Source organism: Carettochelys insculpta, chromosome 22 (genome assembly GCF_033958435.1).
Source record: "Carettochelys insculpta isolate YL-2023 chromosome 22, ASM3395843v1, whole genome shotgun sequence".
NCBI lineage: Eukaryota > Metazoa > Chordata > Testudines > Carettochelyidae > Carettochelys > Carettochelys insculpta.
The window spans coordinates 21,345,256-21,362,033 of record NC_134158.1 but is presented as its reverse complement, the minus strand read 5'-3'; the positions used below and the strand labels follow the sequence as shown (position 1 = coordinate 21,362,033).

General features: G+C 59.1%; 1 protein-coding gene across 1 annotated transcript in view; it reads right to left on the bottom strand.

The window, feature by feature from the left end:
* MAP4K1 (mitogen-activated protein kinase kinase kinase kinase 1) overlaps positions 1–16,778 on the bottom strand; it is a 41,925-nt gene that overhangs the window by 19,263 nt on the left and 5,884 nt on the right. The window contains exons 2-4 of the mRNA XM_075015973.1: positions 7,863–7,920; positions 4,938–5,028; positions 4,603–4,667 (exon numbers count right to left, since the gene is read on the bottom strand). Of these exons, the coding sequence (XP_074872074.1) occupies positions 4,603–4,667; positions 4,938–5,028; positions 7,863–7,920 (214 nt within the window). The remainder of the gene's footprint in view (positions 1–4,602; positions 4,668–4,937; positions 5,029–7,862; positions 7,921–16,778) is intronic.

Genomic DNA, 16,778 nt, shown 5'->3' with positions numbered 1-16,778 from the left:
GACACACAGCGACCGAGATCAGGGCCCCGTCGGGCCGGGCGCCCCAGACACACAGTGACCGAGGTCAGGGCCCCATCAGGCCGGGTGCCCCCAGACACACAGTGACCGAGATCAGGGCCCCGTCAGGCCGGGTGTCCCCAGACACACAGCGACCGAGATCAGGGCCCCGTCGGGCCGGGCGCCCCCAGACGCACAGCGAACGAGATCAGGGCCCCGTCGGGCCAGGCGCCCCAGACACACAGCGACCGAGGTCAGGCCCCATCGGGCCGGGCGCCCCCTGTGATGGGGTTCTGGGGTCCCCCAAGCTCTGCACCCCGGCCGTAGGCAGGAGAGTCTCTCACTTAGCAGGAGAACAGCGGGTTTATTAGCCAACAGGACACAGCATCATACAGAGGAGTCAGTGCCGCTGGCAGAGACAGCCAGTCCAATCCATGTTGGGGAGAGGAGGCCCCGAGGGGCCCCCAGAGCTGGGGCCTTGCCCCCTCCTTTGTCTTTCTCTCCCTCAGCCCAGACTAACTGCTTCCAACTCCCAGTTCCAATTCAAACCCCTCAGGCTCCACCTCCTCCTTTGTCTCCCGTACAAAGGTGTTACCTGGTTGTCAGGGTTACCCTCAGCAGGACCCCACACCCTCTGTGAGCCACTCACATACACACAGGTATCCCCCACTCCATCACATCTCTCCCCCCTTCCAGACCGAACTGAGCGGGGTCACTCAGCCAGTGACCTGGGGAAGTTTGGGGCCCTCCCCTCGTGATTGGGCATCGGCTGCACCCTCAGTGCTCCCCTTGATGTGCACCACCTCCATGTCATAATCCTGCTGGGGGAGGCTCCAACTCAGGAGCTTGGTATTGGCCCTTTTCATGTGATGCAGCCGGACAAGTCCCTTTAGTTCCCTCAGGTTGGTCGGTCTCCCTGCTTCAGCCCCGGTCCATCAGCCACGTTCTCAAATCGGGCAAGCAGAGCCCATACAGATGCTGCAGCACCAACAGATCAAATAGTTCTTTTCTGGTTTGGGCCCTGCCCTGTCTGACCACCAGCCCATACAGCTGCTCCAGCCAATGTTTGGAATTCAGTTACAGTCCAGTAAAGGAAGGTACAAATGCTTCCATCCTTGGCATTTAGCCAGACCACCAAAATGGTTGTGTGCCTCAGTTTCCCCTTCCATGCCACACAATAGGTTTGGAATGTTCCTCCTCATGTGACAGGTTGCAAGACTAGTTACAGGGAACAATGGTGACATTTCAGAGTTACAGACTCCTTCAACATACAACTCATGCTTCTACATCAATGTCATCATGTCACATGGCTCTTTCCAAACATTCAGTGCATGGTACAATTCTACAGCTTGGTTACAGCAGTCAGCGTGAGTAACAGAACAAACCCATTGCAACTGTACATTTACGTTGCTCTTTGGTAGACCACAACTTTTGTGTAACCTCCTTGAGAATCTGGTATTTTGGGGACAAATGGCTGAGGCCTTTCTTAGCACCATCAAGTTCTAATCTTCTCTCTTGCCCCTGGGGTGGAAATTTGATCTCTCTGGCTGTGCCCTCCCTTCTAACAAGAGCTGGGCCATTGATGATCTCAGGGAGACGGCCCCCTTCCTGCCAGTCTGGAAATTTGCAAACCAAACTGCTTTCTGAGAGTTGTTTTGTGAGTCCCAGACACAGAATCCACATGGAGGAATCCCTGTTTATCCCTTACTGGCCCACCAGGCCCACAGCTCCTTTGTCCTTTTACCTCCAACTTCTGCCTCCCAGTGGAATCAGAATTGGAGTCCAGTGTGAGAATATAAGTGTTTCTAGCATCTGGAGATGGGGAATTGCTGAACCTCTCCTGCATCCTACAGAGACTGACTGTGCAGCTGTTTTACTTGGTTCTCACAGGGCTGCTCACACTACCTGATAGTTTTCACTTTACTTGCACCAGCTTCCAATTCCTGAGAAACTTTTACCCTGCCTGCTTTGGACCCTTCCAGAGCACAGCCAGTGGTTTCACACTCAGGCAGGTCCTGGCCATCAGGAGCTGAAACAAACTTCTCCCCAGGCAAAGGGCTGCTCTGGCTCTTACAGACAGACAAGCACCTTTCCTGTTCACTCTCCTTCACCTCACTCCCATTTTCTGCAGTCCCCACAGACGGGTCAGGAAAAGTTTCCGGGAAATTCTCTTCCTTAAGAGCTTCCCCAAACAATAACTCACCCCTGTCTGGCTCCACGGGGGCACTGTTCCCTTGAGCCACAACCAGCTCCTGGGGTTCACCTACACCCAGGATCACTTCTGGCCCATTAGGCAGATTCCCACGTAATCCCCCTCCAGGCAGACAGCCAGTACCACCGGACAGAAGGTTAGGGTCCCTTTCCTCCCTTCTGCTACCAGCTCCTTTATCTTCATCAGTCAGCATAACTCCATTGCCCGTCTGTTCTTGTGTCCTGGCGAGAGGATGACTCTGGTAGGACAGAGTCCTCTCACCCCCTCCCAATAACACCTCAGCATCAGGCAAAGAACAAGTACCAGAATCGTCTGGTCTCTGGGATTCCCTGATGATACTAACTGGATCAGACCGAGTTAAAGCATCATCCCCCCTGAGAGACACAGAGGTAGGCCCACTTCCCATCTGGGCTTCAGCTGCCCTCAGATCCAGCTCTGGGATCTTGGCTCCATCTCGAGCCCCCACAGGCTCAGGCAAAGGATTCACTTCCCCAGAAGCAGAAGCACTTTTCTTGCACCAAGGACCAGCGTCCTTAGCAGGGATACCACTGCCCATCCCAGAGCCATTCCCTCTGCTCCAGCCCCCATGGCTGGATTCAGAGACACACCTGGAATGCTCTTTTCTGGTGGATCCTTCTCCAGCCACCCCAGGCTGGTGAATCTTCCTCAGACAATGGGCTAGTTTCCTCATTGGCACCTTTTCCAAACGCAGGCTCTGCTCTCTCCCCAGGCTGCTGCTGCTGTTGTTCAACACAGACAGACAATGGGAGACACTCTCTCCTTTGTCCCAGCCCCCGGCTGGTCTCCACACACACACAGAAGGTGAAGCAGCTTCTCTCACAGACAACTTGCCATTCCCAGTGTATCAGCTGCTTTCCTGCACAGACACACAGGCACCTTCTTCGGCCCAGGCCTGGAAAACTTTTTGCAGGTCTGTCTTGGCCACTAGTAGATGATGGGTTGGAATCGCTCCTTCCCTCCTTGAGCTGCGGCAGGCCACTCGGTTCAGAGCTCCAGGCAGTCCAGGGTTCCCTGCCCCGATCCGGGCTCACCTCTGCAGGATTTTCCTTAACCCTCACCTCTGCCACTGCACATCCACGCTGCCTTGTCCAGCTTCTTTAATCTCGATTTCGTTTCCAGGTGCTGCCACTTCACAGCAGAGTTGCTCAGCGTGGTTGCAGGCTCTCAGGCTGATGCCCTCTGCACCCCACGATTCCTGGAAGAATCCCTTCAGTGTGCCAGGCTCCTTGCGGGTCACAAGCTGCCCGGGGTTAGGCCGTAGGCCCCTCTGCCCTCTGGGACCGACTCCAACAGACTCCCAGAGGAACCCCTTCTTCAGTGTGACACCCGCTCTCAGGGACCATGAGCACCCTGTCTTGGGAAGGACTCATTCAGCGTCAGCCTCCTCAGGGGTCACTTGTTCCTGGGGGTTGGGCTCTTGGCCCCTCCACCTTCTGGGACCGACTCCAACAGATTCCCAGGAGTAACCCCTCCTTGGGTGTGACACCCCCTCTCGAGGACCACGACCGCAGTTGCTTGGGTTCGGCCGCAGGCCCCTCCGCCTTGGGGAACTGCACCTCACTGCCCTTCAGCACACCTGGGTCTCGCAGGCCCCACTTCTTCCAGGGCCCCGGTCACTTACTGCTGGATGCTCCATCCTCGGGGTGCAGAACATCCCACTTCTGACACCAGTGTGATGGGGTTCTGGGGTCCCCCAAGCTCTGCACCCCGGCCGTAGGCAGGAGAGTCTCTCACTTAGCAGGAGAACAGCGGGTTTATTAGCCGACAGGACACAGCATCGTACAGAGGAGTCAGTGCAGCTGGCAGAGACAGCCAGTCCAATCCATGTTGGGGAGAGGAGGCCCCGAGGGGCCCCCAGAGCTGGGGCCTTGCCCCCTCCTTTGTCTTTCTCTCCCTCAGCCCAGACTAACTGCTTCCAACTCCCAGTTCCAATTCAAACCCCTCAGGCTCCACCTCCTCCTTTGTCTCCCGTACAAAGGTGTTACCTGGTTGTCAGGGTTACCCTCAGCAGGACCCCACACCCTCTGTGAGCCACTCACATACACACAGGTATCCCCCACTCCATCACACCCCCAGACCACTGCAGTGTTACTCCCAGACAGGCACAGCAGCCAACTTAGCCACTTTTGGTTCTGCATTTTGGAGCTGCGTTTGGAGCAGCCAGTCCTGCCCTGCACCCCCACAGCCCCGAGTCTGGCAACCCAGGGCTCGCTTCCCTGTCCACATGACCCAGAGAGCACGTGCCCCAGCTTTGAGAGGGGCCAGTGCTCAGCGCCCAGCTCCCCACTCGCTGTGCGTGTTCTCCTGCCGCCCTGCGCGGGGGATGCCAGCCCTGCCGGGTGCGGCATGGTGCCCAGCTGGCGCCGCCTTACCGTGATAAATGTCCTGCAGAGATCCGGCCCCGCAGAACTCCATGCAGATCCACAGCTTGTTCAACCTGCCGGGCAGCGGGGATGGAGGGGTTAATGGAGCAGGGCCTTGTGGGAAGGAGCACAGGGAGTAGGACCTTCATGCCCTGGCCAAGGGGCTCCTGCAGCACGCCACGGGCTGGGGGCAGAGAGGGGGACTATGCACCCAGCCCAGCACCACCCTGCTGACTCCAGGGGCCTCGGCAACGGAGGGGGATCAGCCAGGGGGAGGAAGTGCAGGGGGGCAGGGGAGAGACGGGGGATGGGCGGCTGCAGGGGGGGCAGGCAGGATCTCTCACCGTATGTAGCTCCCGTAATAGGCCACGATATTGTGGTGCTTGCAGGTCTTCACAATGAGGATCTCCTGCTGGATCGCAGCGCAGTCATCGTCTGGGAGAGACAGCTGCTGTTAGAACTGGCGTGTGGCACTAGGGGGCGCTGTGCTGTGGGGAGCGGGACGGGGGCCCAGCAGGGGGCGCTGTGCTGTAGAGAGTGTGAGTGGGGCCAGCAGGGGGCGCTGTGCTGTGGGGAGCGGGACAGGGGCCCAGCAGGGGGCGCTGTGCTGCGGGGAGCAGGGTGGGGACCCAGCAGGGGGTGCTGGGCTGCAGGGAGCAGGGTGGGGGCCCAGCAGGGGGCGCTGTGCTGCGGGGAGTGGGACGGGGGCCCAGCAGGGGGCGCTGTGCTGTGGGGAGCAGGGTGGGGACCCAGCAGGGGGTGCTGGGCTGCAGGGAGCAGGGTGGGGGCCCAGCAGGGGGCGCTGTGCTGCGGGGAGCGGGACGGGGGCCCAGCAGGGGGCGCTGTGCTGCGGGGAGTGGAACGGGGGCCCAGCAGGGGGCGCTGTGCTGTGGGGAGCAGGGTGGGGGCCTAGCAGGGGGTGCTGTGCTGCAGGGAGCAGGGTGGGGGCCCAGCAGGGAGCGCTGTGCTGCAGGGAGCTGGACGGGGGCCCAGCAGGGGGCGCTGTGCTGTGGGGAGCAGGGTGGGGGCCCAGCAGGGGGCGCTGTGCTGCGGGGAGTGGAACGGGGGCCCAGCAGGGGGCGCTGTGCTGTGGGGAGCAGGGTGGGGACCCAGCAGGGGGTGCTGGGCTGCAGGGAGCAGGGTGGGGGCCCAGCAGGGAGCGCTGTGCTGCGGGGAGCTGGACGGGGGCCCAGCAGGGGGCGCTGTGCTGTGGGGAGCAGGGTGGGGGCCCAGCAGGGAGCGCTGTGCTGTGGGGAGCAGAGCGGGGGCCCAGCAGGGGGCGCTGTGCTGTGGGGAGCGGGACGGGGGCCCAGCAGGGGGGCGCTGTGCTGCAGGGAGCAGGGTGGGGGCCCAGCAGGGGGCGCTGTGCTGCGGGGAGCAGAGCGGGGGCCCAGCAGGGGGCGCTGTGCTGTGGGGAGCGGGACGGGGGCCCAGCAGGGGGGCGCTGTGCTGCAGGGAGCAGGGTGGGGGCCCAGCAGGGGGGTGCTGGGCTGCAGGGAGCAGGGTGGGGGCCTAGCAGGGGGCACTGTGCTGCGGGGAGCGGGACGGGGGCCCAGCAGGGGGCGCTGTGCTGTGGGGAGCAGGGTGGGGGCCTAGCAGGGGGCGCTGTGCTGTGGGGAGCAGGGTGGGGACCCAGCAGGGGGTGCTGGGCTGCGGGGAGCAGAGCGGGGGCCCAGCAGGGGGCGCTGTGCTGCGGGGAGCAGAGCGGGGGCCCAGCAGGGGGCGCTGTGCTGTGGGGAGCGGGACGGGGGCCCAGCAGGGGGCGCTGTGCTGCGGGGAGCGGGACGGGGGCCCAGCAGGGGGCGCTGTGCTGCGGGGAGCAGGGTGGGGGCCCAGCAGGGGGCACTGTGCTGTGGGGAGCGGGACGGGGGCCCAGCAGGGGGGCGCTGTGCTGCAGGGAGCAGGGCGGGGGCCCAGCAGGGGGCGCTGTGCTGCGGGGAGCAGGGCGGGGGTCACTAGGTGGTGCTCTGCTCTCAGTCAGGGCTGACCCCAATGCCTAGGGCCCTGGGACTGTGGCAGGGCCCTGAATTCATCCCCCTCCACAGCCGTGACCCCCAGAGAACATCCTCCCCTGCAGCCCTTGGGCGGGGTGAAAACTCCTGTGCTCCAAAGTGCCAGGGCAGGGGGCGCTCGCCCCAGAGGTACAGGTGCCCCATTCAGAGGAGGGCAGAGGGCAGCGCCCCTTCCACCCCAGGCCTCTCGGTGCCCCGGCCGGTGGGGCACAGGGATGGCTCCCTCTGGTGCCCCATGCTGGGGAGCCAAGCGTGACAGCTGCAGGGAGGGTGCGGGCAGGAAGCCGGGAAGGATGTTGCTGGTGGCTGTTACCGTAACTTGCCTGCCGGCAGCCCCCTTCCCGCCAGCTGCAGCTGCTGCCTGCCAGGAGCTCCCCGTCGCAGCAGTGCAGGGGGCAGGGCTCATGGGGTGCGTGCACCGGGGTAGCCCCAACCGCTCGCCAGGGATGGAGGGGCCAAGGCCCTGACCCTGGCCTTGCCAAGGGCCTTTGTCACCTGCTATGAAGGAGGTGCCTTCACTGCCTGCCAGCCCTGGCCCCAGGGGCCCAGGGTTCTGCCCCACACCACCAGGAGCTGCCAGGGGGTGAGCTGGCAGGGCCAGAGAAGGGATCTGAAAAGGAGTCAGGCTCAGCTCCTGCAGGGCTGGAGACCAGAGACAGACAGGCCAGCAGGGACCTGGGGTCAGACAGACAGACAGGCCAGTAGGGATCTGGGGTCAGACAGACAGACAGGCTGGGATCTGGGGTCAGACAGGCCAGCAGGGACCTGGGGTCATACAGACAGACAGGCCAGTAGGGATCTGGGGTCAGACAGACAGACAGACAGGCCAGTAGGGACCTGGGGTCAGACAGACAGACAGGCTGGGATCTGGGGTCAGACAGACAGACAGGCCAGCAGGGACCTGGGGTCATACAGACAGACAGGCTGGGATCTGGGGTCAGACAGACAGGCCAGCAGGGACCTGGGGTCATACAGACAGACAGGCTGGGATCTGGGGTCAGACACACAGACAGACCAGCTGGGATCTGAGGTGAGACAGACAGACAGACAAGCTGAGATCTGAGGTCATACAGACAGGCAGGCAAATGTGGCTCTCAGGGTTCAGACAGACTGACAAAGCTCTAGGGAGTCAGGCAGACAGATGGGCTCCAGGGGACAGGATCAGACAGACAGAGGATGCTCTAGCAGGTTACATCCCAGCCCACGGTTGACTGGGGACCTCTCCCCTCTCCCTCGGTGTCACCTGCCCTCCCTCACCTGACTCCATCTTCACAATCTTTATGGCAGCCAGCTCCCCGGTGCCTTTGTTCTTCGCCTGCAGCCGCACAAAGAGAGAGGAGGGTCAAGGGGAAACGCCCATCACACCGGCATCTGTCCTGAACTATCACCCTGTGCCACCATCAACCCTGCCCTGCAACCTACCCCAAAGATGGCCCCATTGCAGTGCAGGGCAAGGGGGTCCCTCCCTGCACAAACAGCCCCTGCGCTCCACTCCAGAGGTGGCTGCATCTCAGCACTGGGTGAGTGTCCCAAAATAAACAGCCCCTGTGCTCCATCCCAGAGGTGGCCGCATTTCAGAGAGCAGGGTGAACTGCTCACTGTGTGCCAAGTAAGTGCTTTGGGAGCCTTCTGGAGGAGCTGCACTACGCAGGTAGCAGAGAGCAGACCATGCTCCAGAATAGCCCTACAGCGTTAAGGTTACTAGGTCACTGGACCAGCCTTTTGTACAGCGCCTTGTGCACTGGGGGCCTGGTCCATGAGTGGGGCGCCTAGGTACTGTTACCATACATTAATAGCACTGAAAATACACCATGCCTAGCAGTCCTTGTCCATGGCTGGGGCTCCTAGGCACTGCCATCATCATACAAATCATACGTGACCATGTACAACCTTAACTCTGCCCTTTGGGGGATGCGCAGCACAACATGGGCTGTCTGGCTGAAGCCCTGGGCTGGGATCCAGCTTCTACGCCTGGCTCTACCATGGGTTCCCGCAGCAGCTGGGGCAGGTCACATCATCGCAGTGCACCTCAGTTTTCCCCATCTGTGAAATGGGACAATCGCCTTTCCCCCCGGCTCCCAGAAGAGGGGGCGGAGTTTGTGCTGTGCCGTAGGATGTGCCTGTCAGGAAATCCATACAAAAGACAAATGTGCTGATTTATTTGGCAGCACTGTTACGGGCTGGTGCACAGGACGACAGGAGCCTAACTACTGATACCCAGCGAGAGAGCGCCTCCCCTGCCTCCTCGCACGGGAAGGATTGCACTTACAGTTCGGAGCTCACACCACTGCTGATACCATTCTGTCGGTAAGAAAATCGCAACCACCTATCTTTCCCCTGCTGCTGCAGACAAAGTTGTGCATTTAATTTCATTTAGGAGGGAACTACAGGCCGGCTCCAGGGCTCCAGGGAATGAGAGGGGTCTCAAGGTTAGACCAGGGAGCTGGGGGTGGCGGAGGGGGGCTGGCTTTGACCCCTGATTTGGGGGAAGGAGTAAAGTCTTAAGCTGAGAGTCAGGACTCCTGGGATCTATCCCGGCTGTGGGCGGGAGTGGGATCTTGGTGGGGGAATCTGGGAGTCAGGACTCCTGGGTTCCATTACCAGCTCAGCCTTGCATGAGTCCCTGCCTTGGTCTGTGCCTCAGTTTCCCCAGCAGAACAAGAAATAGAGGCAGCAGCAGAAGAGAATCCTTTGGCTCCCTCAGGAGACAGGGCTGAGTCCAGCAGCCCCCAACATGGTACAGGGGGCCAAAGCAAACCCAAGACCCTGTCCCATCCTCGGGCCTCACGCAGGCCTCGTGCAGCAATGGTGGCCAAGTACTGGGCCATGTCCCCCTTGGCATGGGGATTGAGTCTCCCCTGCCCCCCTTAGCCCACAGGCTCCTGCACTAGCGGGTGGGTGGGACAGGGAGGGGTCCTGAGGCGACTTGCTCAGATTCGGCCGCTGCCCGTGTGGAGCCAGCCTGGGAGGGGTCTGATGTGACCCCTCCCCACACACTGTTTCCAGTGCCTGTGGGAGGTGGGCACCCTAGGCTGAGCCCTTCGGGTGCCACGCAGCTTCCTTGGCCCTCCAGCAGCTGTTCACACAGCCTCCCAGTCCCGGCTGCTCTGCTGGGAACCACTGCACAGGCATGACTCAAAACCCAGCGCTTACAGAGGCAGGCGAGGCCTTCGGCTCCCACCACCGGTAGAGCACCGTTATGTGTGAGCCCCCATCACTGGGGCGGGAGCCTGGGGGGTGCATGCGATCACCCCATGCACACGCAGCCCCTATCAATGGGGCGGGAGCCTGGGGGGGGTGCATGCGATCACCCCATGCACACACAGCCCCCAACGATGGGGCGGGAGCCCGAGGGGAGTGAACCCCAGTGCTGCGCTCACACAGACAGAGGCAGGCGCATTTCTGGACACGCTGCCAGGCAGGAGCCCCATGTCTGCCAGCAGAGTGCACCAGAAGCAGGGAATCTCCCCGGGGGCCTGATCCTGACCACGCTGCTCCCCCCCGCCTCCCCCCCCCCCCAGCAAGGCCTGGGCACTGCCCCCCCCCGATTGCCACCCCCTCGCAGCAAACAGCTCCCCATTTCTGCTTTCTATTAGGGGGACAAGGGCTGGGGGGGATCGGCCCCGGTCCCAGATCCCCGGCCCCGGGCTCAGCAGCCAGCCCAGCCCACGGCCCACAGGCGGAACGAGGCGACGGTTCTCAGCTCTTCACTGCCCCTCCCACCCTGGGGCGCCCACACGCCGGCGCCTGCTCCCCACCCAGCCATGCGAGAGCTCCAAGCCTGGGTCCTGGTAGGGAGCGCCGTGGGACAGGGCCGGGGCCCCATCCTGCCAGGCGCCGCACATGCCCAGCACCCATGCTCCAGCCTGGCAAGACCCAGGGCCATGCACACTAGAACACCATGGGGCTTTATCTCCCTGGCTCCCCAGGGCAGCTGGTAACAGGGCTGACACCCGGGGAGCTAGACCTGTCCAGCGCTGCACCAACATCCCCCACGCCGGGGCAGGGCGGGCTGTAGCCTGGGCTGGCCAAGCACTCCCAGTGCGGACACAGTTCTCCCAGCCTAGGACGGGCTGCACCCAGGCTGGCCCAGCGCAGATGCAGCTCTGCCTGCCACGGCCACCCACAGAGCACAGCACAGAGCAGCAAAACTGCGGTCGGTGCCCACAGACTTTATTGCACCCCGCCCCCACACCTCCCAGAAAAATCAGCTGTTCTCCACTCCCTTGTGCTCCCTCCCCTGCCCTGCGTCTGCCTCCACCGGGGGTCTCTTGCCTTCGACTGGATGGTTCCTTTCGGTTCTGTGTTCATGTAGCTCCTAGCGGAAGGCAAGCCCGGGTCATGGCTGGGCGTGTTGCCTGAACGCAACACCATAATACACCAAACAGCATACAAATGTACAGCCCCGAGCACAGCAATGCTGGTCCACATCTGGGGCTCTCAGGCTCTACCACCATACACCTCTCTCAGAGGTCACTCGATAGTGAGTAGGATGTCTTCAGGCCACCCTCCTATTTCTGAGTCTGTTGATGGCAGATCAGCCCAATTCTGGAGCTGCAGATCTTATCACAGATGGGGGAGGTGCTGGTCGCTGTTGGAGGGGCACAGGGCAGTTTTTCACCTTTTTCTGCTTCGTCCTCCTTCCTCGTCTGCACTGTGGTGGGATCTCTCAAATTGCACCACCCCGCACAGATTACCACTCTCCCCTGGGGCTGGTCCTGGGCAAGGTCCTCCCGAGTGTCAACACCGACGCGGCACTTTTGTGTGTGTGTGTGTGTGTGTGTGTGTGTGTGCGCGCGCACGTCCTTCCTCCGGCCCCCAACGCTCCTCTGTCCTTCCTCCAACTAGGAAAACAGAATCTGTTTTGGGAGGCTCTGATCAGACATCCGAACCACGTGACCAGTCCAACCAAGTTGTTGATGAATGATAAGGGCTTCAATGCTGGTCATGTTCCACTCTTCCAAGACGCTGGTGTTCATGCACCTGTCCTCCCAAGGGCTATTTAGGATTCTCCTGAGGCAGCGTTCTCCATGCCAGTCCCAAGCCTGGATGAAGGATTCTGAGAGTAGGATGGATGCAGAAGGTCACCAATGAGGAATTATATAGGAAGATAACAGCCAAAAGAGAACCTGCTGCAGAAGGTTATAAAATGGAAGCTACAACTATTTGGACATATTTGCAAAATGAACGATGAACAAAAAATCAAGACCCTGGTATTCGGCATAATGGCTGGTTCGAATAGGAGAGGCAGACCCCGCAGAGAATGGGTAGATGATGTAGTAGATTGGTGCAGAGCTAGTCTACAGAAACTAAGCCACTCTGCACTGGACAGGGAAAGGTGGAAGGAAATAGTGAGAGAGGTGTCAGACACTAACGGGCGCTGAGCCCCTGGTTATTGATGATGATGATGATGAGGCAGCGTTGATGCTATTGTTCAAGTGCCTTCAAATGACACTTGTATGTTGTCCAGGCATCACATGCATATAGTAGCACTGGAACAACCACTGCATGATGTACAAGGAGCTTTGTGTTGGGGTAGATGTCCCAGTTCTCGAAGTCCCTTTGTATCAGGCAGGCGAAAACAGAGCTTGCGTGGCTCAGACAACGCTGGATTTCCACATCGATGTCAACTTTCGCGGAAAGGTGACTTCCAGGGTAGGGGAAGTGCTCCACATTTTCCAACAGTTCTCCACTGCCTTCAATAGAAGGTACGTGAAATTGTCCCATCGGCGAGGGCTGGTGGAACACCCTGGTCTTTTTCATGTTCAGTGTGAGGCCGAGATTCTTGCACACTTCAGCAAAGGCACTTAAGATGGTCTGAAGGGCTGCGGGAGAGAGAGCAGCAACTATGTTGTCCTCTGTGTACTGGAGCTCCATGGTCGAGTTGTGGAGGTCTTGCTTTTAACATTCAGTCTCCTGAAATTCAAAAGCTTCCTGTTTATTCCGTAGACAATCTTCACATCATCTGGAAGGTGAAGGGCCATGGTGTTGAAGATGCAGAACAGCAATGGGGCAATGACACAACCTTATTTAACTCCTGTTTTGGCCACAAAGGAGTCACTTTGGAATTCGTTGTTGCTCTATACTGTGGCAGCCCTATTGCCAAGAAACAACCTTAAGATGCTAATAAATTTTGGGGGGGAAGCCGATCTTCGAGAGGATGGTCCACAGGGCGCTATGACTGACTGAGTCGAATGCTTTGGTCAGGTTGATGAAACTCACATATAAGGCTTGGTTTTGTTCATGACATTTTTCTTGCAGTTGCTGGGAATGGTCGGAAGCCACACTGGGATTCTGGGTGAATTTCTTCTGAGAGCGGAGGGAGTTGGTTCACGAGGATTCAAGCTAAGATTTTCCTTGCCATTGCCAGGAGGGAGATGCCACAATAGTTTCCACGGTCCAACCTGCTGCCCTTCTTGAAGAGACTGACAATCAGCGTATCTCTGAAAACTCGCCGCATCTGCCCCATCCCAGATCTTGAGAATCAGGAGGTGGAGCTGTTTGTTGAGCTCTGGCCCACCTTCTTTGAAGACTTCAGTGGAAACTGCATCTAGTCCAATTGCCTTGTTACGCTTCATCGCTTTGATAGCAGCTTGGACCTCATTCAGGGTAGGAAGTGTTGCAAGATTGTCCCGTTGCTGGGGGATTTGGTCAAGGGATTGTAGGAACACAGTGGAGGGTCAGTTCAAAAGCTCGTTATAGTGCTCCCTCCAGCGAGAAGCTATGGCTTCGTTATCTTTCAAGGGTTGGGTTCCATCATTTGATCTCAGGTGACTATTCCATGTTTTCTTGGTCCACAGACAGCTTTGGTAGCACTGAGGAAACCTCTTGTATTGTTGACATCTGCGAAATGCTGGCAGTCTCGCAACTTCTCAGTTCACCACTGGGTTTTCAGAGTCCTTGGTTTACACTGGACTTCTGCCTTGGCTTTGGCATGCGCTTCTCTCGTCGCTGTGCAGTTGATGTTGTTTTGCCAGGCCCTGAAGGCTTTCCTTTTCGCCTCAGTCCGGCATTCAATTTCTTCATCCTTCTCTTCAAACCAGGCCGGGTGCTTCCTGCTCTGGTAGCCAGTGGTTTCTCCACAAGCTCCGACGGCATTTTTCAATCGACACCAGTGTTCTTCCTCCTCTTCAGGGTGCACGGTCGGCACCTGCCTTCGGAGCGCTAGCGGGAAGTCACTTCATCTGCCTTGTACACTGATCTTTCGTTGGATCTCTTTCCTCTGACTTCTACGTTTGGTGACAATCCTAACTGTCGTTGTGGATCGAATTAGGCGGGCAACGGCCCAGCAGCCATCAGCACTAGTCGCTGCACGTGGGAGAAGGACATCACGCCAATCCTGAGCACGGACAATAATATAGTCTATGAGGTGCCAGTGCTTCACTGGAGGATGCTGCCATGAGGTCTTCCATTTGTTTGGCTGCCAGAAGAGGGTGTTCGTGATGATGAGCTCCTGTTCTGCACATTTCAGAAGGAGGATCACTCCACTGGAGATGCTGTTGCCGGCTCCTTCTTTCCCAATGGTAGTCCGCCAGACACTGCGTCGCTTCCCACCCTGGCACTGAAATGCCCCAAGAGAATAATTGTGGCCTCTCTGGGGATGTCTTCCAGGACTGTGTCCAGTTGGGTGTAGAACTTCTCCTTCACCGTCATCTTCGGCATCTAGAGTTGGTACATAAGCACCTAGTGGGATGGGGGCCTGGGATGGGCTCTCTAAGTAGGACTGTAATACACCAAAAAGCAATAACAAATGTACAGCACCTAGCACCTAATAGACACAACAAACTCTGTAACTATACATGGGGCCACCCCCATGGCAGAACTGTGCCTGCAGAACGGCATAGCACAGCCCTGGCCTCTGCCAGGCTGTCACCACCCTTTGTCCAGTACAGCCACATCCCCTTTCTGGCTTGGGCTGGGAGAGCTCTCCCCACCTCCACATGACCTGGTTCTGCCCAGCAGACGTTCACAGGTCAGCCAGGCCTGGGGACAACAGAAGATGCAACAGGCAGACACAGCAGCCAGAGAGGCCCAAGGGAGTCTGTCTGCAGTGACTGGTGTGTTGGGGGGCACACACCACACCCAGCCACGGCAATTCTACAGCCACTAGGACTGTGATGCCCATGTGCTCACCCTCAGAAGCCCCCATGAGGTAGGGGTGTTATCTCTGCAGGGCAGATGGGGAAACTGAGGCATGGAGTGGCTAAGTGACTTCCCCAGGGCGTCTGAGGGTGCCTGTGGCAGAGCAGGGAATTCACCTGAGTCCCAAGCATGTGGCCAGCCTACCTCCACATGGCTAGAGAAGGAAAAGAATTCAGCATTGGCATCTCCTGATTCTTCGGCAGCAGGGACACTGCCTGGAGACCAGCCAGCGTGGCTGGGTGGGCGGCACCCCAAGGGGTCATGCAGTCCCAAGACAGACCCTGGGGAGCACCAAGTTTGCTCTGATCAAAAACCAGGCAGAAAACAGCTGCTGGCCCTGCTTACGCCTGGCCCTTATCACAATGGCCAGGGACCTCTGTGGCTGGGAGGTGCTGGCCCGGCCTCCCTGAAGGTGTGAATCGGGAGCGCACGAGTGAGCACGGGTGTGAGGGGAAGCGTGGGAACCAGTGGGGGCTGGGGGTGTGCTCACACCTCTCCTGGCTTCTGGCTGTGAACGCACATGTGGCTGTCAGCATTGGCTGCTGGCTCCCGTGTGTGCCTCTGCCTGGTTGTGTGTGTCTGGGGGTGTGTCGAGACAGCCGCAGGGGAAGTGCTCTGCAGGCGTGTGAGGGTGTCTGCACGCTGCAAGCACCCTGCCTGCTGGGGGAGGGCTCAGGGCCCACGGGGGGGAAGGGTGTCTGGCCCATGCAGTGGGTGCATGTGGCTGTAGGTATGGCCGTGTGTCCGTGTTTGTATTCAGCTCAGGCAGTCGGCATGTACATCCGTGTCCGATCCAGTGTCTGTGCATATGCGTGTGTGCATACGCGTGCAAGGCCAATGCGGTGTGTGTGTGCATGGCCCATGCAGTCTGTGTTCATCTGTCTGTCTGTCTGTCTGTCTGCACAGCCCATGCAGAGTGTGTGTGTGTGTGTGTGTGTGCGCACGCGCGCATATGGCCCATGCAGTCTGTGTTCATCTGTCTGTCTGCACGGCCCATGCAGTGTGTGTGTGTGCGCACGCGCGCGTACGGCCCATGCAGTCTGTGTTCATCTGTCTGTCTGTCTGTCTGCACGGCCCATGCAGTGTGTGTGTGTGTGTGTGTGTGTGCGCGCACGCACGCGTACGGCCCATGCAGTCTGTGTTCATCTGTCTGTCTGTCTGTCTGTCTGCACGGCCCATGCAGTGTGTGTGTGTGTGTGTGTGTGTGTGTGCGCGCACGCACGCGTACAGCCCATGCAGTCTGTGTTCATCTGTCTGTCTGTCTGTCTGCACAGCCCATGCAGTGTGTGTGTGTATGTCCGTGTGCGTGCACAGCCCAGGCAGACTGTCTGTATGTCTGCCTCTGTGTGCATGGCCCATGCAGTGTGTGTGTGTGCGCACGCGCGCGTACGGCCCATACAGTCTGTGTTCATCTGTCTGTCTGCACGGCCCATGCAGTGTGTGTGTGTGTGCGTGTGTGTGTGCATGGTGCATGCCGTGTGTAATGTCTGTGTGCCTGGCCTATGCAGTCTGTGTCTTTGTCTCTGTGTGCATGGCCCATGCAATGAGTGTGTGTCTGTGTGTGCATGCTGCATGCTGTGTTTGTGTGTATGCACACAGCCCATGCAGTGTGTGTATGTCTGTAGGCCTGTGTGCACACAGCCCATGCTGTGTGTGTGTGTCTGTGTATGAGCACGGCCCATGCAGTGTATGTGTGCCTGTCTGTCTGTTCATGGCCCATGCAGTGTGTGTGTGTGTCTGCCTGTGTGCGTGCACAGCCCACGCAGTGAGTGTATCTGTGTGTATGCGCAGCACATGCTGTGTGCGTCTGTCTCTGTGTGTGTTCATGAATCATGCTGTGTGTGTGTGTCTGTATGTGCACACAGCTTACAGTGTGTGTGTGGGTGCGGGGGGAGATTGTGGCGTGTACCCAGATGTCACTGACTACAGACAGACCCAACCAAGACAGCAGCAGCGGGTCACTGGCCATTAGCTGCAGCCCCCCGGTTAAAACCTCCCCGACACATCATCGAGTACCTACAACTTCTCCTC